The 26,490-nt window shown below is 38.6% G+C and overlaps 1 protein-coding gene and 1 long non-coding RNA gene across 8 annotated transcripts in view; one reads left to right on the forward strand and one right to left on the reverse strand.

Moving 5' to 3' along the window:
* The window catches only part of Tpk1 (thiamin pyrophosphokinase 1), a 237,047-nt gene that overhangs the window by 20,792 nt on the left and 189,765 nt on the right, over positions 1–26,490 (reverse strand). The window contains exon 8 of one of the 7 annotated variants that reach the window (XM_069996961.1): positions 15,303–15,549. The exons of the other annotated variants lie outside the window; for them this stretch is intronic. Coding sequence (XP_069853062.1) covers positions 15,446–15,549 — 104 coding nt within the window. The 3' untranslated portion in view covers positions 15,303–15,445. Of the gene's footprint in view, positions 1–15,302; positions 15,550–26,490 lie in introns of those variants that run through there. 7 annotated transcript variants of the gene reach the window in all.
* On the forward strand, positions 8,379–19,153 carry LOC138809894 (uncharacterized). The gene is made up of 3 exons (XR_011366968.1): positions 8,379–8,507; positions 8,694–8,793; positions 19,070–19,153. It is a non-coding gene; the product is annotated as an uncharacterized lncRNA (long non-coding RNA).

The raw sequence follows: 26,490 nt of genomic DNA on the forward strand, positions 1-26,490 counted from the left end.
TTAAAGCCTTCTTAAGACCGATTTTCCTCCTAAAGCCTTCAGTCAGCTAAGCCCTAGAATGCAGCTAAGCCTACTGTCATGTTAGAAATAAGAAAAGGTCTAAGCAATCAAATGGAAGTCAAAGGACTCCTCATCTTCCAATGTCACAGAAAAAAAAAGTTATGATATTCAAGAACCAGAAAACAGAACAAAACAGAACAACAACAACAACAACAACAACAAGAAAAACCCCAATCATCCTCTTCATGCCATGGGGTTTCCAAAGGCATTTCATAATGTAAGATATGAGGGTTGTTTGGAAATTTACAGGGTACCATAGCCCCCTCACCTCCATGGATTTTGAGTAATCTGCTCACTAGTGATCGAATGCTGTGTTATTCATCAGGCCTGCCTCTTCTGAAGACAAATGAAGCGCATAAAAGAAAAGAACCATAGAGAAAATAGGGGTGTGCTGAAAGGTTAATGCGCTCTTCAGCCCACTTCTGATGGACCACTGAGCAGCCACACAATCTGTTTATCTGCTGCATGCAGGAAGAACTGTCACGTTTCACCTTTGGAAATGGGCCATTACTCCTGATGACAGATTATGAATTGTGGGATGTGGCCAGCACCTGGCCAGACAAGGAAGAGTTCATAAATCAAGACTCAAAACAGAAATACCTGACTAACATCCTTGAGTTCTTTAGGAGGTTGGGGAAAGGTGGTTAGGAATAGGATGAACTTTCATGTGCATATTTATGGCACATGCTGGGTATGAGGCGGTGGATTAAAAAAAACACTTTTGTCAAGGGTTCATAAAACCGCATTTTTGTGTGTGTTTACTGTAGTTCGCTGGAGTGTTTTATTTTTCCATGGAGTGAGGGTAACAATTTGGGTTAAAGACTTTTATCTTTAGGAAATGGTTTCAGTATTCTAAAGAGAGCTGGCACTGGCTTACTTGGCATATAATTCCACACAAAAAAGGATTGTAACTTTATTGATCTAGAGAACAGCCACACTTTGGCAGACCATGCAAAGGGTCTTATCCTAAATGTGTGAGAATACATGAAAATAAAGGTTTAAGAACATGTGAAGATAGCCAGAATAATGTCAACTAGAGTGAAATCAGGACACAAAAAATGTCCTTAAGGAAAAATAATGTAACATAGCTCCAAATAGGAATGAAGCACAAAAATATTTTCTGGAGCTACTATCTGCAAATATGCCCCAGTGGCCTTGAAAGGCTACATGTTGGCAAGCCTCTGGGAAAGTATTAGTACCACATAGCAGACAGTGTGGAGCTAGCCACTCTTCATGCTAAGGTGGTCGCATGCTTACTACTAAGGAGCTTGTTGGGTTTCTCCTAATAGGAATTTCATTAGAAAGCATTTCAAGAGTTCTTATCACCCCAACCCCTGCAGAAAAATGAGCCTAAGTAAATACATACATATATATATATATATATATATATATATATATATATTCACCGGTTTAATTTTTATATTATTAAAATCATTATATAAATTATAAATATTCATTTCATGAATAGTTTTATATAGATAGTTGCAAACATATACTTTATGTATATGAATATACAAAACTATATATGGCCATTACCGGGATTTGAACTCAAAGCCTCATGCTCAGCTGGCTTGCTTGACTGATACTCTATCACTTGAGCCACATTTCCAGTCCAGCATTTGTCTGGCCAAGTGGAGTTAAGATTCTCATGAACTTTTTATTCCTCCACATCTCAGGTTTCTACTGGCATGGGAATATTTTAAAGATAATATGTATACCACATATAGAAAGCAGAGGACAGTTTTATTAGACTGAAGAGGTATTGTCAAACACCTTCTCTAATAAAATATCTTGTTAAAGGCTGCTCTGGGCTTTACAGTTCTGATAAATCATTTCAATAATTTTTCAGATACGAAATGCTATTTTTGTAATGAATATCAATGATCTTTTTTTTCAGGCCAAATTAAGTTTCTCCTTTTCTGTGGAATCAACTTCTATGAAAACCTAGTCTTTTGGTCCATTTATGGCTTTGATCAGCAGTTTTCCACTAATGGTCAAAGTTATCCTCCGGCACTATGGCTTGCATTTTTGGACACCTGCAGACTTCCTCCTGAGGCCTGCCAGCGACCAACTGGTAGGGAGAGATGCTCATTAGCAAGTGCCAGGAAGACTGGAGCTCTTTGGAGAAAATCCATCATACCTCTCAGCTCTGTTTCTTAATCTCTCTTTAATAAACTCACTTATTCAGTAGAGAAATGTATGAGCCAGGGACACGGGTCTTATGTGCTTTCTTATCTGTCTATATCTGCATCCAGGTCCAGACATGTGTATCTGAAACATCCAAAACCCCCATTGGGTACATCTCTGCTGTGTGCCAGTGTCTGGGAGGTAAAGCTTCTGGTAAGCAGAAGCTTATTTTTGGATTTTACTTAAAAATGCTCCATCCTCTGAGTGCTAGTTGTTAAGATGTTTTTTTTTTTTCTTGGTTGGTCTTTTATCACTTTATTGCCACTTTATTGGTGTCTTACATGGTCAGTAGCAATATCTATTCCAAAGTCTAACTGGGTAGGTCAACTGTAGAGTGTATGCATTATACATGTTATGTGTGTGAAGAACGTGTGTGTGGTGTATACATATACGTGCATATGTATATATGAAGTGTATGAAATGTATAATTTTTATCATCACACTGGGCACAATTTAAAGCATTAGAAAACAAATTGTAGGCACTTTCAAGTTTAGTCCGTTGAAAAAAAGAATGTTATCCATCTGTTTTGTTCTGATTTTTTTTCTTTTTACTGGTTCTGGGGGCTTGAACTCAGGGCCTGGGTGCTGTCCTTGCGATTCTTCTGCCTTTTGAGCTGCGGTTTCCCTTCTGGATCTCTGGTGGTTCATTGGAGATGAATTTCATGGACGTTCCTGCCTGGACTGCCTTTGAATTGTAATCCTCAGATCTCAGCCTCCTGAGTAGCTAGGATTATAGGCTTGAGCTATTAGTACATGCTTTACCATGCTTTTCATTTTGATCTTGTTTTGTTATTTCCTCCCAACATTTCTCAAGGAGATGTGAATCTTCAAAAAACCAGGACTCAATAATTAATCATTAATAAATTGTCAGCTCATGTAAAGTTAGCCAAAAGCATAAGAAGCAATATTTATTCTAAAATCCTCTTTTCTATTTCACAGAAATAATTACACTTTAAGGTTAACTATACTTTAAGGTTTCTTTAATTAGTCAAGCATTAGCGAGGGAGTTCCTTATTCCATGTATAAGACATTGTATCAGGTTTTCTGAAGGAAAAACTTCAAGGCGTGTTACATGTGAAAGGTGAGACACCCTTAAATTTATAGAATGCTTAATTACATTCAATAAATGATTTAGTATAAATATATAAAATGTCAGATGTTAGTATGTTTGTCAGATGATTTGTACAAACAATAAATACTTTATAATTCAATATATTGGCATCATGTAAAAAAAACTCATATACAGATAGATAAAAGCTGCATCCTACAAATATGTTAGAAACAATAGCCAGAAAGAAAAGACATTTGAATCCTTATCTTGGGGTTCCTTTCGCTTAACATCAACCTTTCTGACCATTTCTGCTTGTCTCAGACATATACTAGTTATTGCAAATAAGGGAGACCATGGGACCTATGTTTCTTTGGGCCTGGCTTACTTCACTTAATATAATTTTTTTCAAGTCTTTCCATTTCCTAACAAATGGGGCAATGTCATTCTTTCTCATGGAGACATAAATTCTATTGTGTATATATACCACGTTTCTTGATCCATTCATCTACTGAGGGGCATCTGGGTTGGAGAATAACTTTTGATTAAAAAGTAAAGACAAAGCACGTTGAGCACAAAGGCTTCATTTGATAATTCCTTCAATTCTTCAATAAAAAAGAAAAGAAAGACATAAAAATACTTTTTATTCCTCTTGTATGTTAACTAATATTGCACTGATATCAAACCTAAACAACCTAGCTATTAAAAAATAGAAATATGAGCTGTACCTGGTGGAACATGCTTTTAATTACAACTCTCCACAGCCAGAAGCAGGAAGACTACAAGTTTGAGCTCAGCCTAGGCTGCATAGTGACACCCAGTCTCAACAAACCAAGGGATGGGGATGTAGTTCAGCGGCACAGCATTTGCCTAGCATGAATTAAAGCCTAGACATAAAGTCCCAGTACTGGAAAAGAACAACACAAAAAAAGGAAGAAGGAAGACAAGGAGGAGGAGGGTTTGCAGGAAGAAGAGAAAAAGGAAGAGGAGAAAGAGAAGAGTAGGAAGCAAGAGCAGAAGTGAGAAGAAGGGAAGAGATAAAGGGAGTGGAGAAGGAGGAGGAAGCGGGGGGAGAAGTAATTTGCATTAAGGTGCACAAAATACATTCAGGAACTATAAACTAAAAATTGCTAAGACCCTGCTGAGAGCAATGAGAGTCCTTGCCAAATGGAAAGAGTTTGTTGTGTCCATGGGCCATACAATGTTGTTAAAAGCTCAAAATCAGATGATACACTGCCTGATTTCAAAACTTATAAAGCTATGGTAACTAGGATATAAATGCATAGTTCATAGAGCCTAGACAGTATAAAGAGCAGAACACAAGCAAAATTCCAGACATGAACATATGTATATATGAACAACTGATTTCCACAGTGTCTGTTGGAATCATAGGGTAGCAATATGCAAAAGATACATAGCTTGAGTCTTGTCATTCATCCACTGAACATATATCATAGATCTAAATATAAGAGCAAAGTATATAAAATTGCTATAAGTAAACATAGAAAAAAGTTTAAGACCCCAATTTACCCAAAGATTTACTAAAGAAGACAAAGATAATTATAAAAGAAAAAAGTTAATACTCTATAAAAGACAAAGTCAATAAACTGAATTTCATTACAATTGAAGACTTTTATTCTTTAAAGGTGAGTTTTAAGAACATAAAAGGCATCTATATCCAAAAAAAGACTGGTATGCAGATTACATAAAGAATTCATAATTTGTTAGCAAGAAGGCTGGATGAAGATTGGAACTTGGGTACTGTAGCTAGGTGGGCATACATATGCATTTTCCACAGGGGAGTGTCCTGGCATTGAAGGCTGTGTAGTAGCTTCTCTTCTTACCAGTACTTGAGACAAGGATCTGAATTACTAACAGCCAACAATGTCTTTAGATATGTGTAAAGGTGTCTCAGCTTGTAAAGGTAATGTACAGTGGAGTTACAGTTCCATAAGTCAAGCAATGATTACATTTTTTTAAAAAAGGCCACCCAATTCCCTTATATTTCTCCCAGTTTTTCCCTCCTGACCCCTCCCCAATAAGTTGTATAGTTCATTTTCAGCACAGATTTGAGTAACAGCTTAACAGAGAAGATATACAGATGACGACTCAACCTATAAGCTACGACACTCAGCCTATTGAGTCTGAAAAACTTATGTCACATAAAGTATTAATACCGTAAACATCTGAGAATATAACATGGTGGTGGAGTCTTGGTCCTGCCTCTACACTGAAGTGCTCTCAACAGGCATTGGGTTCCGGTACAAGTAATCATCATGGTTGTCGCAGGAAGCTCCCCAGCCCTCTCCCAACTCAGCTCATTGTACCTCTGAGGAAAGAAGAGGCAGGTGGTTGTCATATCATTGCACAGGAGTCTAGCCACGGTCAGGCCAAGTGCCTGAGCACAGGGCAGTAACAGGATCCCTAACTTCAGGGAGAGGATTGCAAAGAGCAACGACTCTTAGGATATTCCCTTAATTCACCTGGAACAATATACTAAGAGAAGACTGGGGGACAAACTATGTCTTGGGGTCCCTTCTATTGCTGAAACTGGGATAAAACACTAACCCTGGACTGATGGCAAACCTGCACTGAGGGCCTCATCTACTGCCTAGAGAGCAGTGATGAGTACAGAGGTCCAGACAGTAAATAGCCTGCTTAGAAGAAAAGGAAGGAAGAAAGCCAGGGCATGAAGCTGAGAACCAACGATTCTTCAGTGTTCACATGCTGTATACTCCAACAAACAGGACTTTCACGGTGTCAGGACCTCTCCAGATAAACAGACAGAATAAGCTACCAGAAATAATCGGCAAGAGATGTCTACAGATGCAGATGTCTACAGGAGATCTAAAATAGTTAACTTAAGAGACTCAATCAAATTCAAGGAATGTGGTAGACAACAGAACTATTCAGCCAGGTGTAAAATGATGAAATCCTGACATCTGCGACAACCTGGATTGAGCTGGATGCTAGTATATTAGGTGAAGTAAGTCAGGCACAAAAAATTAACATCTTTCCTTTGTTGAACTGTGAGTTAGTCTTTCAAAGGGATGAGGAAAGGAAAGAGGGGGAGAATGTAGTCATAAAATTCAGTGCATATCCTACAAAATTAAGAAAAGTGAGTGGAGGGATAGAGGTGTGTGTGGGGAGAAGGATGAAAGAGGGTGGTATCATTCAAGGTGAATTATATTCAGATTTGTTCAATAGTATCTCCTCTGTATAGCTAAAGGTAATAAAATGTAACAAAACTAAACAGCTGATGGACACTTTGAAAGCCTAAAGTAAGAGATTTCATTGAAGGTAAAAGTAGAATATTATTTATTAGAGGCAGAGAGGGTAAGAAGGAACAAAAGATATGACTATTGGCTGACCTTTTCTATTCAGATGAGAAACACGTTGGAGACCTGTTGCACAGTGAGGTGATTATAAATACTTAAAGAAAGCTAAGTGTAACAGTGAATGTTTTCATCTGAAGGAAGTAAAGATTTGAGAAGATAGATATACGTGGTTGTTTGAACAGTACAAAACGCAATGCACATATACAATACACAGCACCCCACAAATAAATAAGATTGCACATGCTAATTAAACATTAATTCAGGTTACTTTTCTTTGTAGACTGTAAACATCCAAAAGCATTTTCTTAGGAAGCTTTATCATACTTCATGAAATACAGGGACTTTTTTTTCTCAATTCTTGTAGTATATATAAATATAACTTTAAAAAAAAACCTAGTTCCTGCTGAGAGTCTTGAATCTCACTTGGCTTCTTTGCTCATGGCTGGCCCTCTCCCACTTAGGCCACACTTCTGCTCTAGCTGGTTAATTGGAGATCTCTCCAGGACTTTTCTGCCCAGGCTGACTTCAAACTTTAATCTTTCAGGTTTCAGCTGCCTGAGAAGCTAGAATTATAGATATAAGCCACACAGCGCGCCTAGCTTACCTTTTGATTTAATAATTTCTTAGTTGTTTTTTTTACTTCCTAGATATGTAATCAGTTTATAAATGATATTTGCTTTATTACACAGAATCAGAAGGCAGAGTGTGATTTTTCATATTTTTGAGAAGAAATTGAATTCTTTACTTAATAGTCAATTTTGTACTTTTTTTTGAGGGGGAAGTGGTTGAAGCCAGTATCTCATGCCTGCTAAGCAGGAGCTCTACCAATTGAGCTCTGGTCCCAAACCTGCTTTATTGTTTCTACATTTCAGACAGGGTCTCTTGCTTTGGCACATGGCTGGCCTCTCATAAAGATCATCCTTACATCTCCCATGTAGCTGGGGTCACAGTGAATATACCAACACGCTTGACTTATTGGTTGAGATAGGGTCTTGTTAACTTTTTTGCTGCAAAGTCAAACTGCGATTCTCCTGATCACCCTCTCCCAAATAGCTGGGATTACAGAAAGGAGCCACGGTATGCAGCCATCCATTTCATAAATTAAAAAAAGTTTCTCCGGAAGAAATCCCAGAACTGCAACAACAACAACAACAACAACAAACAACAACAACAACAAAAAAGGGAATCAGTTATCCTGTTACCATATAGGTTTTAATTGTAAGATCTATTTAGTATTTGTGTACTGCATACACACACAAACAAATATTCAAAGCACATATGTTGGTGTCCATACATTTATGCATATTATGCTGGTCAGCTTCTTGTATATTCCTGAAGTTCACACTTTGTAGACTTTGTTATAAATGCTTAGGCTCTCATTACTCTCATGATCATCAACTAATCATTTATAGCTCTGTGGACAAAGATCATTGTGTCATAACAATAGCTTTGTCCTTGTAACATTTCTGGTTGGGTAACTTTTCTGTGACATTTTTGCTCTAAACCTATCTTGTAGGGACTACGTGTATATATTGTCACCCAATACTATTTGTAAATTAGTTCTGTTTTACACAGCTATTTAAGTTTAGTTCTTATTTTGTATTTAGTTTGAGGAACAATGAGATATACTAATATACACACACACACATCTTCCCATCATCTAAACTGAAACTTCCTGAACAGTGCCATATTTATTCAGTTTGGAATCACAGCTCTGAGAGATGTGTGTAAGGGCTGGCTTTGTGAATTGCACTGTGATGTCAGAATGTGTGAGGGTCTAGCATAGAGTTTGAAGAATAATCAACCATTCCATGGTGATAAATTCAGAGCAATTGGTTTCATGACCTCCTTTGAAACAAAACCTTAGCTGCAAGGTACCTTGACATGAACACCTGCTCTTTCCAGGCCTGGTGCAGACTAACTGGACACACACACTTCTGCTCAATAAGATATAAAGCACGGTCCCTTCTTCTTCGGCCGCCTTGCCAGGACTGCTCATCAATGCAGGGGCTGTTCCAACCCGCAGTGAGATTTTAACTGTCCCATTTGCTTTTTCCCAGATCAATGAGATTGCTGTCGACAGCAAGAAAGGAAGAATTCAAAGTTTACCATTCAGAGGAACACAGACAATGAAGAAGTCTGAAGAAAAGCTGTGTCCAGGTTTGACTTTCCCTCCCTTCTATCCTTGAGGTTCTTGTCATCTCTGCAGCCTTCCTAAAATCATCCTAAATATCCTTTGATAGCAATATTCTTGTTTGAATAATCTTCTGAAAAATGATGTTTTATTTCTAAGCAAGGCTCAAGAAGACAGACTTGCACAAATGTTCAGAAAGCAGCTTCATGGGTCTGTTGGTCCACAGTAAAGACAGGTTTCCCTGGATAAAGTGGAAGGGGTACACTGGATATGGTGGGGAGGGAGAAATAGGTTTGTAAAAGAGAAGGTTATGTATTATTATTTTGTTGGTCATGGGGCTTGAACTCAGGGCCTGGGCACTGTCCCTGAGCTTTTGTGGTCAAGGTTAGCACCCTACCACTTTGAGCTACAGCTCTGTTTCCCATTTTAGGTGGTTAATTGGGGATAAGAGTCTCATAAACTTTCCTGGGCTGGCTTTGAAGTGCAATGCTCGGATCTTGGCTTCCTAAATAGCTAGGATTAGAGGCATGAACCACCAGTGCTGGCAGGATTCTGTGGTTGCATGCTTTGAAGCTAATTAATGAATTCATTATGCTTCTGGATACATAGAGAAAAACAGTCACTGTCAGATAAAAAGCAAATGCTAGGCTAAGGAAAATGGTGCTGAGTGCCCAGAACAGGAGCTAAACAAAATGAATTTCATGGTACTTGGTATTTGAAAAAACAATACAAATTAAGAGAGACAGTGTGTGTGTGTGTGTGTGGGGGGGAGACAGAGAACCCATAGGCCCCCCAAAGACCATCTCTCCTCCCTCTACCTCTTTTAGTATTGGGTAGCAGTAACTCTGAAAGGTCATGGGGCATGGGTTCCTTAGTGATCCACATCTTAACTAAGTTTTAGGACTATGGGTATAACTTCTTTATAATAGATCAAACTAATACCATTGTTTCCTGAAATAGTTATATGAATCAAGTTTTGCATGCTGTTGTACAAAATACTTCTGATAATAAGCTAAAGCTAAAACAATGTAGGAATGGAAAGGGTTGGAGTGTAGGGAAAGAGAAATGTAGCCAGTTGCTGAACAGAATAGAGATAGATTTCTTTACCATGCTTTTAAAGTAGTTTCTTTCTTTAAAATCAGTGACAGAGCAGAAGGTAGAATTATTTTTTATTATTTCTTGAACCTGGTTATGGTTATAAGTTTTGGAAAGAAATTGAGCAATATGAAGCTCTGGCATGATATACATATATATTTGACAGAAACTAAACATATTCATATCCAGGTAAATGAACATCTTTTTGAAGCGTCAGAACAAAATAGTACTTCATTTCCAATTCATTTATATACTGTGGATTTCTGAATCCTTTATTATTCTTCCCAAGTTGAATTTCCAACTTTGCCACACAATTTGTCGGGTCATTCACAGTAAGATTGAGCAAGTCTAGAGCTGAACTTCTCATAATCCTGGCATATATGTTGAAACTGCTGACCAGCTTACAGTCTTGCTTTTCCAATTTCTCACATTCCGACAGAATTGACATTTTGATTCAAGGGACAAGAGAAGCCTGCCTCCAGCCTTCTCTTCAGAGTCACATTAAAAGGTTAAGAAATCCAATAAGCTAAAACAAAACAAAAAGTCTGCCTTGGTACCTGGCTTAGATTCCTGCCTAGTTGATTAGTGGGTTTTTTTATTCCATAAGGCTCTATCTCAGCCTATCTTCCCTTTGCATATAGTATACTGAATACCATGGATTTAATTAAAGTAAATGAGGCTTTCATGGTTTATAGAAAGTTGACATTTCTACTGTTGTGGTACATATAAATACCTCTATATGCATTTTGTTGTGGTTTTAATTTAGTGTTTTCCAAACAAATTTCCTCCATACTAGTAGATTTTATATGGAACAGAGTACAAACTAGTGTTAATAGATTTCGGCTGTCACCAGTCTGACCAAAACAGCTGCCTGTGGTGAATTACAGAATCACCGTGGAAGCCCTTAAAATTCAAGTTAGGGGGTGAATTTAGAAAGAAAAGAAAATAGGCTTGACAAATGTGTCAGTTCATTCTAAAAGGTACTCAATATTTTCATATTTTTGGCTCAGGTCCTTAGGAGTCTGAAGGCCTCCCTCCCCCTCTCTCTCCCTCCCTCCCTCCCTCCCTCCCTCCCTCCCTCCCTCCCTCCCTCCCTCCCTCCCTCCCTCCCTCCCTTCCTTCCCCTCCCCCCCATGCACATACAATGTTATGGTTTATATACAAAAAGGCTTCTAACTCTACTTGGAAATAGCTCAGGTGTCTCTCTTCATGATCTTACACAATACACATTCTCTGTGTATGTGTGTGTGTGTGTGTGTGCATGTATGTTGTACATACCTGTGCTCAGGATCATGCCTCAGTAACTACATATAGGATTGATTCCTCTTCTTATTACATGCTGGTTTGCTTTTGGGAAGTGACTAGAACATGGGGTTCTGACTTCATTAATGGACTTACACTATAATGGTGTTGTGTCAAGGGGAACTGGAGCCAACTTGTGGGGGGGTGTGGACAGGGGTATGTCTTGAGCCATACTTCCCCCCAACCACCCTGTTTCTATACTTCCTGTCAATGCTCCCCAGCCATGACATTCTATCTCACCTCATGACCATAATGGATCCAGCCCACTGTGGAGCGATGCATTCTTCCCCTTTAAACATTCACTGAAGTTATTTGTAACAGTGACAGAACACACACAACTTTATAGAGAGATACTGACATTCCATGTTACCTGAAGAGCATTAGATAATTCCTTTAATCTATGCACTGAAATTAGGAGATACAATATGAAAAAAGTCTTTTTAAAGAGTAGGCCACTGGTTTTCAAGTCACCCACAAAGGCTGGGATTCTACCCCGAGGTGACCTTGCTTTTAGTATGGGTACTTTGATTAGAGGAACCAATAAAGAAGTACTATTTGTTGGGTTCCCTTACTCCTTAAGGTGAGACCTTAGATTCCCGTTCTGGCCCTTTCACTCTAATAACAATCGCCAAGAGAGTCAAAAGGCATTGGGAAGCTAGAGGACAGAAAAGATGGCCATATTCCTAGACCACATACTATCCCCATCCATATCCAGTCAGCCCAAGAGAAACTGGCATCACCATTTTAGATAGATGCTTACCCGCTGGTTAGAGGTTACACTTTCAGGAGGCCATAGGCTGCTTCCAAGAGTGAAAAATGAATCATCAATCATTCATCAGTTGTAATTACCATTTGCATCCATTTATCTAATCACAGCCTCCAGTAACTACCACCCCTGAACAGTTCAAAATCAGTTTAACACAGAAACATTGAGAGTAATTAGAATTCTCTGACATTATCTAATGTACATGGGCTGTGCCTGCTCAGGCTTCATTTAAATGAACAATATATGTTCTTTCTTCATCACATCACATGCATATAAAGGGGTAAAAAGAAGGATGTTTTACTGCAATGACACATGCCACATTTCTTGCAAAGGCATAAATCTTTGATTTGCTAATTCTTGAGATTTGTGGTTTAAAGCATATTCTGTTAGCTTGCATGATTATGTAAAAGCTACCTTGTTCTTCCATTCATTTCCTTTCTGCTCAGGGGGAGAGATATGCCCCTCAATCACCTTCTGATTCCTGTTTGTTGCTTTTATGTTATTTTATTTTTCCTACCAGGCTTTATCTTAGTGGTTTCTAGATCAGATTCTCTTCATGATTAGAGTTAGCATTGAAGTTTCTATGTATTGATTTTCTATGGCACCTCTTTGAGCTCATCATAAACCACCCTAAATGCACTAAAGATGGCTACTGACAGGACAATAATGACCTTCCTTTAAACTCTACTTGGAAATGGATCAGGCCTCACTTTTCACAATCTTACACATTATACATTTCTCTCTCTCTTCTCTCCATCCCTCCCTCCTCCCTCCCTCTCCCTCCCTCTCCCTCCCCTTCCCTCTCCTTCCCTCCCCCCCCTCTCTCTGTGCATATGTGTGTACACGCTTGCACTCAGGATCACACCTCAGTAATTAGATACAGGACTGATTTCGCTTTAGTTCTTATTTCAGGAGTCAATACACTTTCTAACCTATGTAACTATTTTGATTCCTTAAAGTAATTTTTTTCCCAGCCTTTAATTTGAAAATGATACTAGGTATTTCATAATGTTTGTTTGAGGAAGTTATAGCACCAAAATTGTTCAGTTTATTCTGCATGTGATAAAGGTTTTTTCTTCTCTTTCCTCATGTGCTCCAAAATAGAATGTCAAATCTTTATATGCATATTTCTATAAAATATTTTAGTAGAGAAAAACTAATATAACACTGATGGGATAGCAAATTTATTTTGGTGCTAAAGTATAAAAATCTAGCAAGTTCTAAATTGCACAGTTCACTGTAATCAGGTATAAAGACCCAGGGAAGCAAGCCAGAATAGTTAAAAAGTCTGGGCCACTGAAGCTGGCCTAGCTGCTGGATTGTGTTAATGTAGCTACAAAAGCGTTGTGGGAAATTCGATATCATATTACCCTGCATGCTTTAAATTTTATAATCAGCTAAACTCACTTGACAAAGGGATGCCATGGGTAGGGGGACATAAAGTGTATCAACTCTCAAGTTGTTCCAGTGAAATAACTGCTTCTTTTAATCATTTTTTAAGCTAAAAAGATGTATTACTGTTGACAATAGCGTCCTAATTGATAACATTGTCGAGGAATTTGCAAATTGGTCAAGGCTGAGGAGTGTTATTTCCAGATCACGGTCTCCTCTCTTCTCCTGCCACACAGTTTGATCTTGTCCTCCATACAAAGGATGCAGACACAACTGCTTTCGTCAATACCATCATGTATAAAATAGTATAAAAATGACATTTACTAGTGTGTCTGACCCATCTATCTTTAGACTAAGTAATGTGATAATTACTTGGGTTTCAAAATATTTCAAGTAGAAAGTGAAGGTACTTTGTTCCATTACCAGATTCCACATGCGTTTCTCTATTCTGCCTCCAGATGTACAAGTCATTATGTCGAAAAACAAACTTTACGACTTTGTTGGGGGCGGGGGAGGATCAGGTGGGGGGGTGGAGAGGGTATGGGAAGGGATGGGAAGGGGAAACAAAGGAGGAGCCAACAATGCTTGATAAGAAATGTACTCATTATCTTGTCCATGTAATTGTAACCCCTCTGTACGATATTTTTACAATTAAAAAAAAGAAATGTTTGTTTTCTTTCTCTTGCCTTTCTTTCCTTTTCCCTTTTGATAATGCTGGGATTTGAACTCAGAGCCTTGAGCTTTCCCTTTATTTTTTTTGCTCATAGCTGAGCCTCACCTCTATTTCTGGTGGGTTATTTGTCTGTCTGGATTGGTTTGTAATTGTGATCCTCAGATCTCAGCTACTGACTAGATAGGGTAAGCATGAGCTGCTAGCATCTGAAACTTCTCTCCCTTCCCTTCTTTTTTCTTTTCTTTTCTTTTCTTTTTTTTGTGGGTGCCAGTACTGGGACATGAAATTAGGGCCTGGATGATGTCTCTGAGCTATTTCACTGTAGGCTAGCATTTTATCACTTGAGCCTCAGCTCCACTTCTGGCTCTCTAATGGTTCACTGTAAATATGAGTCTCACAGACTTTCTTGGCTGGACTTTGAACCAAAATTCCCAGGTCTCAGCCTCCTGAGTAACTAGAATTAAAGGCGTGAGCTACCAGAGCCTGACACTTCATTTCTTCTATTCACCTATGTATCTTCCCTAAAACCTTAGGCCCAGTTTAACTCCACCTTAAATTGTGAATACTTCTCAATGAATGAGAGTGATTTCTACTAAAGCACTTCTGGTTGCACGTTTTCTAGAATATGAATCAATTATGTCACCACTCATGACCTTCCTCATTCATGTACATGAAGGGTTTCGCCAATTCCAGTGATTGTTGTATCTTTCACATCATACTGAAGCACTGTGACTGCCAGCCTTCTGGAGATGAGAAATAATGTTTCTTAGAACTTGGATTTTCAATTTTCTTCTGTGGGAGGAAAAGATAATCCCTTATGCCTTGAATGTTGAACAACCAGATACTTTCAGGTTGCTTGGAAACTTAATAATGAACATGTAATGGTAAATCAATTAAAATAGAATCCAAATGTCTATGCACAAGTTCCAACTTGAATGGATTTTACTATTGTAAATTCTTAATTTTCATAAACATGTTTAGAGGCTTTAAAATGATGTGACCATTGAGATATGATGAAAGTAGAATTCATTTTAAGACATTTTATTGCATTAAAATAGATTAATGCCTTCATCAGCAGTTAAGCATAATTATCTAAGGAGATAATAGGATTCATAGGACATCAATTCCATAAATGTACCCAATTACATATACATACATATATATACATATGTATATAATTTCTTGAAGGTACCATGCAAAATAAAGTATGCAGAAAGTCTTAGAAAAATACTACTTTGTTCACATATTTTGAAATGTGAGTAGAGAGTCATTTATTCATGAAAATTTCCTAATACATTAATAAGCATGCTGCAGGATATTTTGCAAAAAATATAACGAAGACTTAGTAATGCAAATTTTTTTTCCAGCCTTTCTTTCTCTAAGAAACAAATGAGGCAAGACTTTTTTTTTCAGATGAAGGCTTGAGCTCTTCCTGTGGACCACCTCATTTTCATTCTGTACATTTATAAAGTTGCTCCTTCTGCTGTGAATCTGTCTCAGGGTCTCTACTAGATTCCAAGCCCAGTGGAGGCAGATCCAGAATCAGACAGCGCTCTGCAAGGCACAGAGGCAGATTACTGACTGTGAAGTATGTGTGTGTGCTACATACAAGACATCACTAAATGCAAAAGGGAGAGAGGAGAGGAATGAAGATGGTCAGACCTAGTCTCTGCTAAGTGCCATGATACAGTGCTAGGTCCCCACTTGATGAACATGGTCTCATTAATCCACAAAGCTACCTTTATCCAAGGTCTCCGTTCAGTGTACTAGAAGCATTGTGGCTCATATACACTGTTTTTTTAAAAATAGGAAATCTCCTACACATATTAAACTCCTAAACAGAACACATGAAACTCCTAAACACACTAATATTAAACATATTAAAGGCATATATTATAAGATGAGTTCTGGATTGTTGGAGTACCACGGAGAAAGGCGCTCTTAAGCAATGGGGAGTTGGCTCAGAAGAGGGAGAGCATATTGGCAGATGAATGAACGGGTAATATTGATAGGAAGTAAAAATAGTATGGGTAGTGCAGGGAGTTAAAGGCCCTTCAGGTGTATGAGAGCAAGCAAGGGGCAGGGGGAGGAGAGAGAGAGAAAAAAAGAAAAAGAGAGCAAAAGAGAGAGAGGAAGAGAGAGAATATATTAGGATTTGAACTCAGGGCCTAATTGCTGTCCTTTAGCTTTTTCACCCAGGTTGGCATTTTACCACTTGAGCTACAGCTCCACTTCTGGCATTTTGCTGGTTAACTGAAGATAAGTGTTTCATGGCGTTTTCTGCTGGAGTTGGCTTCAGTTCTTTGATCCTCAAATCTGAGTCTCCTGAGTGGCTAGGGTGTAGGCATGAGCCACCAGAGCCTGGTTACAGGCTGTTTTTGTCGCTACAATTAAAAGCACAAGGCACAGCATAGTGAGGAATGAATATTCAAAAGCGGAGCATTCCCTAAACAACGCAACCTCGCAGGCCTCCGGTGGACGGGTAATGGGCTTCCAGTAGAGATCTGAGTGGGAGGGCAGCAGAATGCACTGGACGGTTTGACAGGTTTGTAAAGGACATCATTGGAAAGAGGCAACCCAGTGGACGGTGCTAGAGAAGAGACGAAACGAGGGCTGGAATATTGGAATTAGAAATGAGGAGAAAGATTCCAGAAATATTTTGGAGGTGTAATTTCCAAGGCACCTCTGCCTGAGTCATCTTTTCCAAATGTAAATCATGGATCACTTCCTGGGTAAACCCACACGGTTCTTCACTCTGTTAGAATAACACACATATCCTGTCACGACCTACAGGTTTCAACTGCTGTTAGCCTCTGCCCACCCCAGTCCCAGCACGCCCTCCAGTCTCAGAGCTCTCTGCTCTCCTCTGAAAATGCCAAAGCCTTTTCCAAGTGGCTTTGCATGGATTCTCTCTCATCTCCCCCCACCCCCTTGTGCTGGGCCTTGAACTCAGGCCATTGAGCTCTGGCTAACTACTTTTTTCTCATAGGTGGTACTATGTCACTTCAGCCATGCTATGCTTCCAATATAAAACAGACCTTCCCTCCTGATGATTATGTTCTATCTGAGGGAGACACATGCGCAGTAGAGATAAATATGTAAATAATAAAACTAATAGCCCATTCAATATTGCCTAAAAATCTAATGAGAAAGCTAAATATTATATTCTAAAAGGATTATCAAATGAACTTCTGAAAAAAATAGGCACCGACCAAATCAATTCAGCATAGATTAAGATATAATAAAACAACTTCTCTATGAGGCTAACTTACAGATGTTAAAGAATGATAAAATAATGGTTTGTCAATTTTTTAATGAAACAACCAAGTCTAAACACACACACACACACACACACACACACACACACACACACACACACACACACACACACACACACACTAATTCCTCTGAGGCTACATTACTTGAAGCACACATGGGAGGTGGTGTGTACACTATTCAATCCATTCTGTAGATGGCACTACAGGTCCAACAATGATCCCTGGCTCATAAGTCTTGCTGTCACTGTCCAGCTTAGCTAAACATCCAGATGAGCTCTACAAAACACATTCATCCTAAACAGAAATCATTGTGCAGTGGCTTTTTTTTTTTTTTTTTACAACTGCAGGACAGCACTCCGATTTCTAATTTAATTAAAAGTTGCCTTAGAATGTATTAGGCCCTACAGAGGCTGAACTGCTGAAACTAGGCTGTTTATTCAGCGGTATCTACTTCGGCTTATTGTCAAGTACATGTCTGTTCCTGAAGTGGAAAAATGTTCCACTGATAAAAAGATGTATAATAAATCATTCCTGTGGCTCTTGGTGTGACTCAACCAAAGGAATGCTTTCTGGGATATTTAAATTTCACCTCCAAACACAGGAGTTACACTATTTGAGAGAGAGGCAAGTTTAACGTCTGTTAAAGGTAAGGGGTAAGGATGGATGGACTGTCCAGCAGCCAGAGCCTGCCATCCTGAGCATAAGCGAGAAGCTGCTGTAAGTCGGGTAAAGTATTTAAAAAAAGAGGAAAGGTCAGGGCTCCTGGTCCTCAAACCCAGTCCTTCGTTTTATTCCAGATAGACTCACTGATTGATTAACCTTTTGCAGATGTCACTAATGACAATGGAGAACTCCAGGAGGAAGAAAACAGCTCACACCATGCCATATGACCAAACCATCTTTCCCTTATACTTGATGATGATGATGATGATGATGATGATTTTCTTCTTCTTTTGTGCCAGTCCTAGGGCTTGAATTCAGTCTAGTCATTGTTTTTAAGCTTCTATTGTGTGTGTAAGGTTAGCACTCTCCCATTTGAGCCACAACTCTACTTCTGGCATTTTAGTGGTTAATTGGAGATAAGAGTCTCGTGGATTTTCCTGCCCGGGCTGGCTTTGAACTGTGATTCTCAGATCTCAAACTCTTGAGTAGCTAGGATTACAGGTGTGTGCTACTGGTGCCTAACATTATTTTTTTTTTTTAAAGTAAAAGTCCTAGTCTAGAAAAGAAGTCACAGTTGATTAGACATTCAACAGCATATCTGCTGGAGTGATTTTTCAGGTGAATCTGGAAATGCATAAAGTTGGGATAGCAAGGGTTGCAGTATCTTGCTGAGTCCAAGAGGGAGTTTCTCAATATAGGAAAAGTCGTTCTTGGTCTGCTAAAGAGACCCATGCTCCCTGTGGCCCATGCCCTCTTGGCTATGTATGCTCTGTTTGGTGCTTCACTGAACTCTTTTAGCTGAGGGTCACTCAGGCCACTGGAGATGGTTACTCTATCCTGCCCTTTGTCTGAGTCTGTTACCCGGTGAAGCTGACAGGGGAGAAAGAAGACGGCCTCTCTGTTTGGGGCATAGAGCTGCCTGTTTCAAGCAGCCACTCAAGCTTCTCATCCATGTGGCCAACAAGACTGCAGTGACAAGAGCATGGAATCATGCAGAGCAAGTTGTTTCAGACTGGAATGATGAGAGAGCAGAGAGGCGTTCTGGACAAAGAGAAAAGGAAGGAAGTAATATAGCAATCCTGACCTACAATACCTCAAGCTGACCACAGTGATTCTATTTTTCAATTATCCAGGAGTTGAAGTACTGAAGGGAACCCAACAAGGCCCCGGACCTCTCAAAGCCCCGCGGGCAACAGCTGGAATCAGAAAACCAACAAATAAACTGTCAAAGTGCTGGCATTACTCTTGTTCTCTGTGTGCTGCGGAATGGTATCCCTTAAAGCAGATAGGACAGTAAGTCTGCATTAGAATAGGAGGGATTTATGGATTTTTGGAGCGGCTGAGTTTTAGGGGAATGGAATTGCTTACTCTGCTAAATAACATTTTACTTTTCTGAAGTCAAAGTTGTTTGATGGCACGTAATCTATTTTTCCTTACTTCCAAGAAAACAAGTGGATATATTTCGCTATGCTACCAGGAAACTAACTGTGTGTACATGTCAATACAAGAAATAATCTTTGTGCCCACTCCCTGGCAAATAATAATTTGGTGATGGACATGTAAATCACTGTTATGCTTGCCAGTTTGTATTTTCCAGCATGCACGAATCACTTTGCCCTGTTCAGGAGTCGTGTGTGAGGTGCCAGGCTGGAGAGCAGCGGAGAATGTAAGGGCTTTGCACAGGAACAGATATCTGCTACCACCGTGTGGCTCATGAACATGAACAGATGTTCCCCCCTTTACAGAAGCTGTCCACCTCCAACCTTGTGTTCTAGGATCCAAAACAGTGTTTTACACAAATGCTGAGCTTTTATTATTTCTGATATCACAGGGTGTCATAACATACACATCCAATGAACAGAACTCTTAATTTTTTTTGTTTTGTTTTAAATCAAGGACCTATTTGAGAATTTGGTTCTGGAGAATGATGGGACTGAAAATATTAAAGGCTCAAGAATAGTACATGTCAATAACAGGAAAAGCTAGAATGATTTCACTTTGGTGGAACACCCCTTTTCCAGAAGCACCCATGTCAGGTACCTCCTGTGTGACCAGCTCATGAACGCAGCAGAGGGCAGCTTAGCTTTCTCTCTAGCCCTGCTCTGTCTTATCTGCACAGGAAATACCTGAAGAGACTGAAAAGATCCCAGTTCTGAGCCTATACCAAGTGAATTGACTCCCCTGCCCCTGCCAGGCACCTGTATCTGTTACAGATCCTCAGGTGATTACATTGGGCATCCGGGGTTAAGAACCAACTCTTACACTTGCATTTGCTTCAAATAATATACTGAGAGGTAGCAAAGAAGGTAATTAACCTGTGGACTAATTTATTATAAAGTTACCAGGCAAGTAATCTCTGCTAAAGCCTCTAACAGTTTGTCAGACAAAAAAAAATCTCCATCGCAGTTCTCTGAAAAAAAAATCAGCTCTACTGTGTATAGACTTCAAATGTGACTTGAATGATGTTAGTTAACTTTCTGCCATGACAAAACATCTGGCAGAAACAACTTAAAGGAGAAAAGGTTTATTTTGGCTCCTGGCTTCAGTGATTTCAGTCCATGGTCAGCTGGCTGCATTCCTTTGTGCCTAAAGTGAGGCTGAACACCAAGACAGCAGGCATGTGTAACACAGGCTACTCATGATAACTAGAAGCAGAGAAAGGGAGTCTGGGGACAAGATCTATCTTCCCATGGCAGATTCTCAGTGTCACTTATGGACCATCAGTGTATTAATCCATTCATGAAGCCAGGGCAGCCTTTACCTTCTAATCTTTTTCCCAAAGCCTGTCACCTGCCAAAGAAGGGCTCAGATATATGAGATTGTGCAAGACATTTCATATTCAAATGATAGCACTTGTGCATGTGCGTGTGCGCCTATGTGTTTGGAGAAAGGTACATGTATTTTTAAACAAATTCTTGTATGTTTATTGAATGCATGTAAATTTTATTGAGGAAAGAATACCACAACTTTAGAAAATGGATACATTCCTGTGTGTTAACCTAAGTTACTTACTTTTACTGCATAGATTTAAAACCCATTATTAGAAATATCTCGGGGCAACAGAATTAACTGTCTGAGGTGCCTCTGGTTATATAATCAGATGCCTACTATGGATGTGGAATAAAGCTCCATGTCCAAGTTTTGGGCTTTCAAGTGGCTGATAAAGCACTGGCAATCTACTTAAGCTTGATTTGGTAATCTACTAAAGAAAATTTGCGGATGGCAAAAATGATGGCAAGACTTGCTTAGTCACAAATTTAGCTAAAATAAAACCATGTTTAGGCATTGACTAGTGAAGTGTTAAAGGTGGCTTTGAATCTTCAGAAACTTCAGAAAGGTTTAAATATAACGGGAAAAAGTTTGATATTCAGTTCTGGTGTGAAAATATTCTACTATAGTTGTCCATCATAATCTCAACTAAAATAGAAGTATAATTTATTATTGTTATTACATTGGTGATCGGATACACATTACCAATGTACAAATTACAGCCTCTAATTCTAAAGTAATTATCAGCCAATTTCAGAGTTGTTAGCAAGATTAAAATTATGAATATATTAGCTGATTAACCCTCACGAATCAAATTTTGATTAGATAATACTACATGCTAATATGTACACCATTCAAATTTCTTACAAGGCTTTTTAATATAAAAACTTTGTTAAAAATTTCAATAATATATGCACAACTACTGAGGGAAAATGTATGATTGATAGTTTTTCCTTAGAAACCTTATTAAAGGTCCTGATTTGGTTGGCCTCCAACTGTTTTGGCTCAGAATTAGGAGTTCTAGTTTTGATGATGGCTCATGTTCATTGATTAAGAAAACATTTCACAGAGCTATTCAGAAAGCAATTTAATCACCAGCAATGTGGAAATATGTGGAATAATACTTCATACTGAAGTTCTTGATGATCTAGTTTTCCAACTTAGTAATGCTTTTAAAGAAGCATCAGTAGCTTTAAAGAAGAACATCTTAACCTATTTATTTTGTGTATGTCATGTATTCAAATTCTGCAACCAACAGGTAGTGGGGAAGATATAGCAGAATGAAAGGGTAGCTAGAGGAGATGTAATTGGTATGAAACACATTTGGACTTTATATATTTCCATATATATATATATATATATATATATATATATATATATATATATATTGCCAGTCCTGGAGCTTGAACTCAGGGCCTGGGAATTGTTCCTGAGCTGCTTTTTGCTCAAGGCTAGCACTCTACCACTTAAGCCACAGCACCATTTCTGGCTTTTTCTGTTTATGTAGTACTGAACAATCAAACCGAGGGTTTCATGCATGCTAGGCAAGCCCTCTACCATTAAGCCACATTCCCAACCTATATCTTTTCTTATATACAAGTGATCAGTCTTAAACCAAAAACCACCGAGTTATCAGGAGTGTTGGGATTAATAGGAAAAAATTAATTTTAGAAATAAAGGCTACTACATCTGATTTAATGTTTGTTGGGAAGAATAAAGTAATACTATCATTCATAATCTGAAGAGGAGAATGTCCTTTAGACAAGCTGATATAGAAGGAGAATGTGGAATCTTGAACATTGAATAGAACTGCTATAACAAAGGTAGCCTCTATCTTTAAAAAAGTGCTCAACAGATGTTATCTTTGTAGGGTAAGAAATGCTTCCTTTAATTGTTTCCTCAGATCATTGAAAGGTTCTTGTCTCCCAGAGTCTAATTTCACAGAAGAAAAAGTATTCTATTTACTGTATTTTCTCTAACACAACCCATACGATTCTAATCATTGGTATTAAAGCCCCAAAGTGACAATGTTATTCTTCTGTTTAAAAATTTTCCCATTGCATCTACAAATTGAATGCAATATTTGCCAAAATCCCAACATCATTCTTCAATGAAATAAAATATGAATTCAAAAATTCATATGGAACCACAAAAGACCCTGAGTAGCTAAAGCAAACCTTAGCAGGGAAAATTTGGTATAACAATACCAAACCTCAAACTTACTACACAGTTATAGTAATGAAAACAGCTTGGTATCAGCACAAAAATGGACTGGAGGATCAATGGAACATAATAGAAGGCTCAGAAATAAATCCACAGTCTTATAGCCACCTAATATGTGATAAGGGAGTTAAAAAATACAGGCTGGAAATGGTGTTGGGAAAATTGGATATCCACATGCAGAAAACTGAAACTAGATTCTTTTTTTTTTTTTTTTTTTTTTGGTCGGCCGTGGGGCTTGAACTCTGGGCCTGGGCGCTGTCCCTCAGCTCTTCAGCTCAAGGCGAGTGCTCTACCACTTGAGCTACAGCACCACTTCCGGTTTTCTGGTGGTTTATTGGAGATAGGAGTCTCACGGTCTCTCCTGCTGGCTTTGAACCGCGATCCTCAGATCTCAGCCTCCTGAGTAGCTAGGATTACAGGCATGAGCCACCAGCGCCCGGCTTGAAACTAGATTCTTATATATCACCTTGCATGGGCATCAATTCAAAATGGATCACAGACCTTATTGTAAGACCTGAAAACATGAAACTATTATAGAAAGGAATAGGAAAGATAGTAGGACTCCTTGGTACATGTAGAAAATTTCTGAGTAAAGATACAGAAACACAACAAATCAAGGAAAGCATTGAAAAAAATGAGATTGCATCAAAGAACAATGCCAATAATCTAAAAAGATAGTCTAAAGAATGGGAACCAGCTTGATATCATACAAGGGAATACTATATAGAATATACCTTAAGAAATTAAACCCTCAAAATAACAACCTAATTAATAAATGGGCTAATGAGCTAAAGAGAGATTTCTCTGAAAAAGAAGAAAAATGGCCAATAGACACGTGAAGAAATGCTCAACATAAAGAAAATGCAACATAAAGAAAATGCTCAATAGAATGGAAATGCAAATGAAATCAAATGATTCTATTTCACCCCAGTTTTAATGGCCTTAATCAAGAAAACAATAACATGCTGGTAAGGATGAGACCAAAGGGAATGTAAACTTGTCCAACCACTTTGGAAAGAAGAATGGAGGTTCTTCAAAAAAAAAAAACCAAAAACCCCAAAACCAAAACCATAGAATGACCCTATGATCCAGTAATTCTACTCCTAGGCATTTATCCAATAGAACATAAACAAGGTCAGAGTAAAGCTATCAGCTTTACATGTTTACAGCACTGTTTGCAGCACTATTCACCATAATCAAGGTATGGAATCAGCCCAATGGCCCCTCAATGGATAAATGGATCAAGAAAATGTGATATATATACACAATGGAATTTTACTCATCCATTAGAAAGAATGATGCTGTATCATTTGTTATAAAATAGAAAGATTTGGAAAAAAATATGTTGAGTGAAGTAAATCAGGCCCGGATAGACAAGAGTTGCATGTTTTCCCTCATATGTGGAAGCTAGAACTAGCTTACAATCTAATAAGTAAAAAGGTTAGGTGGTATGAAAGTGTATACAAACGGATTAACTGAAATATGATAGATTCAAGGGATAATTCAAATAGTGTAATACCTTAGAAGGGTAAAGTCAAAGTTGAACAAAATGAATTAACAGGAAACATGAACTTGAAAGAAATGGGGTGGGGTCATGGAGAGAGGGACAAATGAATAAAGAGAAGGGGGAGAGAATGTAGTCAGGATTTCAGTGTATGGGCTGGAAAGGTGTCTTAATGGTAGAGTGCCTGCCTTGCATGCATGAGGCCCTGGGCTCTATTTCTCAGCACCACATAAGCAGAAAAGTGGCACTGTAGCTCCAGTGGTAGAGCGCTAGCCTTGAGCTGAAGAGCTGAGGGACAACGCCCAGGCCCAGAGTTCAGGCCCCGTGACTGGCAAAAAAAAAAAAAAAAGAAAGAAGAAAAAAAAGAATTCAATGTATATCCTACAAAATGAAGAAAAGTAAAGGAAGGGAGGAAGGGGTAGGTTGGAAGGGAGATGAGAATGTTTAAAGAGGTGACATTGATCAAGACGAACTTTACTCACAAACTGTTTTGTTAAATGGCAAACTCCTTTGTACAACTACTTAGAGATAAAATTTTCCCATTGCTTGCACAGCATATATTATCTTCCTTCTCTGATATATTCTCTTTGTCTCTTTCTTCACAACCCCTTCCTGGCACACATCAGATCCATCAGTGCTCCTGGACCTATCAGCATATACGCTTGCAAGCAAGGGAATGTGTTCTTTCCTTTCCTTTCCTCTTTACGCTCTCCTCTCCTCTCCTCTCCAGTCCTCTCCTTTCTTCTCTCCTCTTTTCCTTTCCTTTCCCTCCCTCCTTCCCCTCCCTTCCTTCCTCCCTTCCTTTTTGCTTTCTTTTTATAGTTTTGAAAAGACTGCTTGTAATTGTGACACATTCTCACTTACCAATAGGAAAAAAAATAGTTGACAGACCATGAACTTTTGACTTCAAGAGCAATATTCATCTACAGAGATATATACATCTATCTATAGGTTATACAGCATTTGAGAACAACTATGTGTTTTGCCAGACTTAAGAAAGAAAACATCTTACTTATCCTATTCATAGCCCTAAGGCAAAATAGAAATCATTGTAATAGATGAACATAGACATGCATGAGTATCACAACAGACTTAGATCTAATATTTTTCCATGTTCATGCTGCCCTCCTCCTTCGATGGTTCTTGGCAATACTTCTGGTTATTTTCGTCCTCAGGTGGAGCTGCCAAATCCTTTCCTAAGCTTTATCCATCCCCTTGCTCAGGTCTCCTCAGTTCTAGTTCTTGCTCTGCTGCCAAGCTCCCCTACCTGGCCTTGGCATCAAAACGAAATTCTGTGATAAAAGAAAGCTGCCCTAACAATCAGTGTTTGCAGGGCAAACACCACTTCCTTCAATCCTTCTCCTTTAACAAGGCAGAAGGAATACAGCTTTGAGTCTTACAGTCCTTTTGTTGATAGTTGGCTTCTGTTTGTGGTATGTACTGCTTCTTCCCTCTGGCCCTTTTTCCTTTATTTATTCAATTATATTACCATAAAATTTGTTTTTAAGTATGGGAGGACATAAAATAACAGTATTTTAGTGTCCGTATTTCCCAAGATGAAAATTAAAAATCTGATGAGAGCTGGAAATAATTGAGTAATAATTCTGATAAATATTCTAAACACACCCTATGGTGTACTATCTATCTAGTAGAGGGATCATTAGAAATTTAATTGCTATGAGCTCACATCAGAGAACTTGGGTCAATCTTAACACATATTTTGTGCAAAAGCCTCCAAGTTTTTAAGAAGTTTCAGAAAGTATGTCAGCCTTTGCAAAGGCCTTTTCTAACAATGCAATCGGAAGCACTTTCCATTCCCCCAGGGATCCAACTATGATAAACTAACTGTTCATATTTACTAATCAAGGAGGTTAACATGTACTCGGAGTACAATTTCCTGTTGTATTATCTAAATTGCTTTAGAAACAATTGAAAAAGGCAAAAGATTCTGGGATTCGTTCCACTCGAAGGTATAAGGTACAAAGTGAGCCATTATTAATACTTCTGAGCACACACAACAGAAGAAAAGCACTCAGTACCTCGCCACTCTGGAGGTTC

The sequence above is a fragment of the Dipodomys merriami genome, unplaced genomic scaffold, assembly GCF_024711535.1.
Source record: "Dipodomys merriami isolate MVZ:Mamm:240054 unplaced genomic scaffold, mDipMer1.0.p SCAF_5, whole genome shotgun sequence".
Lineage (NCBI taxonomy): Eukaryota > Metazoa > Chordata > Mammalia > Rodentia > Heteromyidae > Dipodomys > Dipodomys merriami.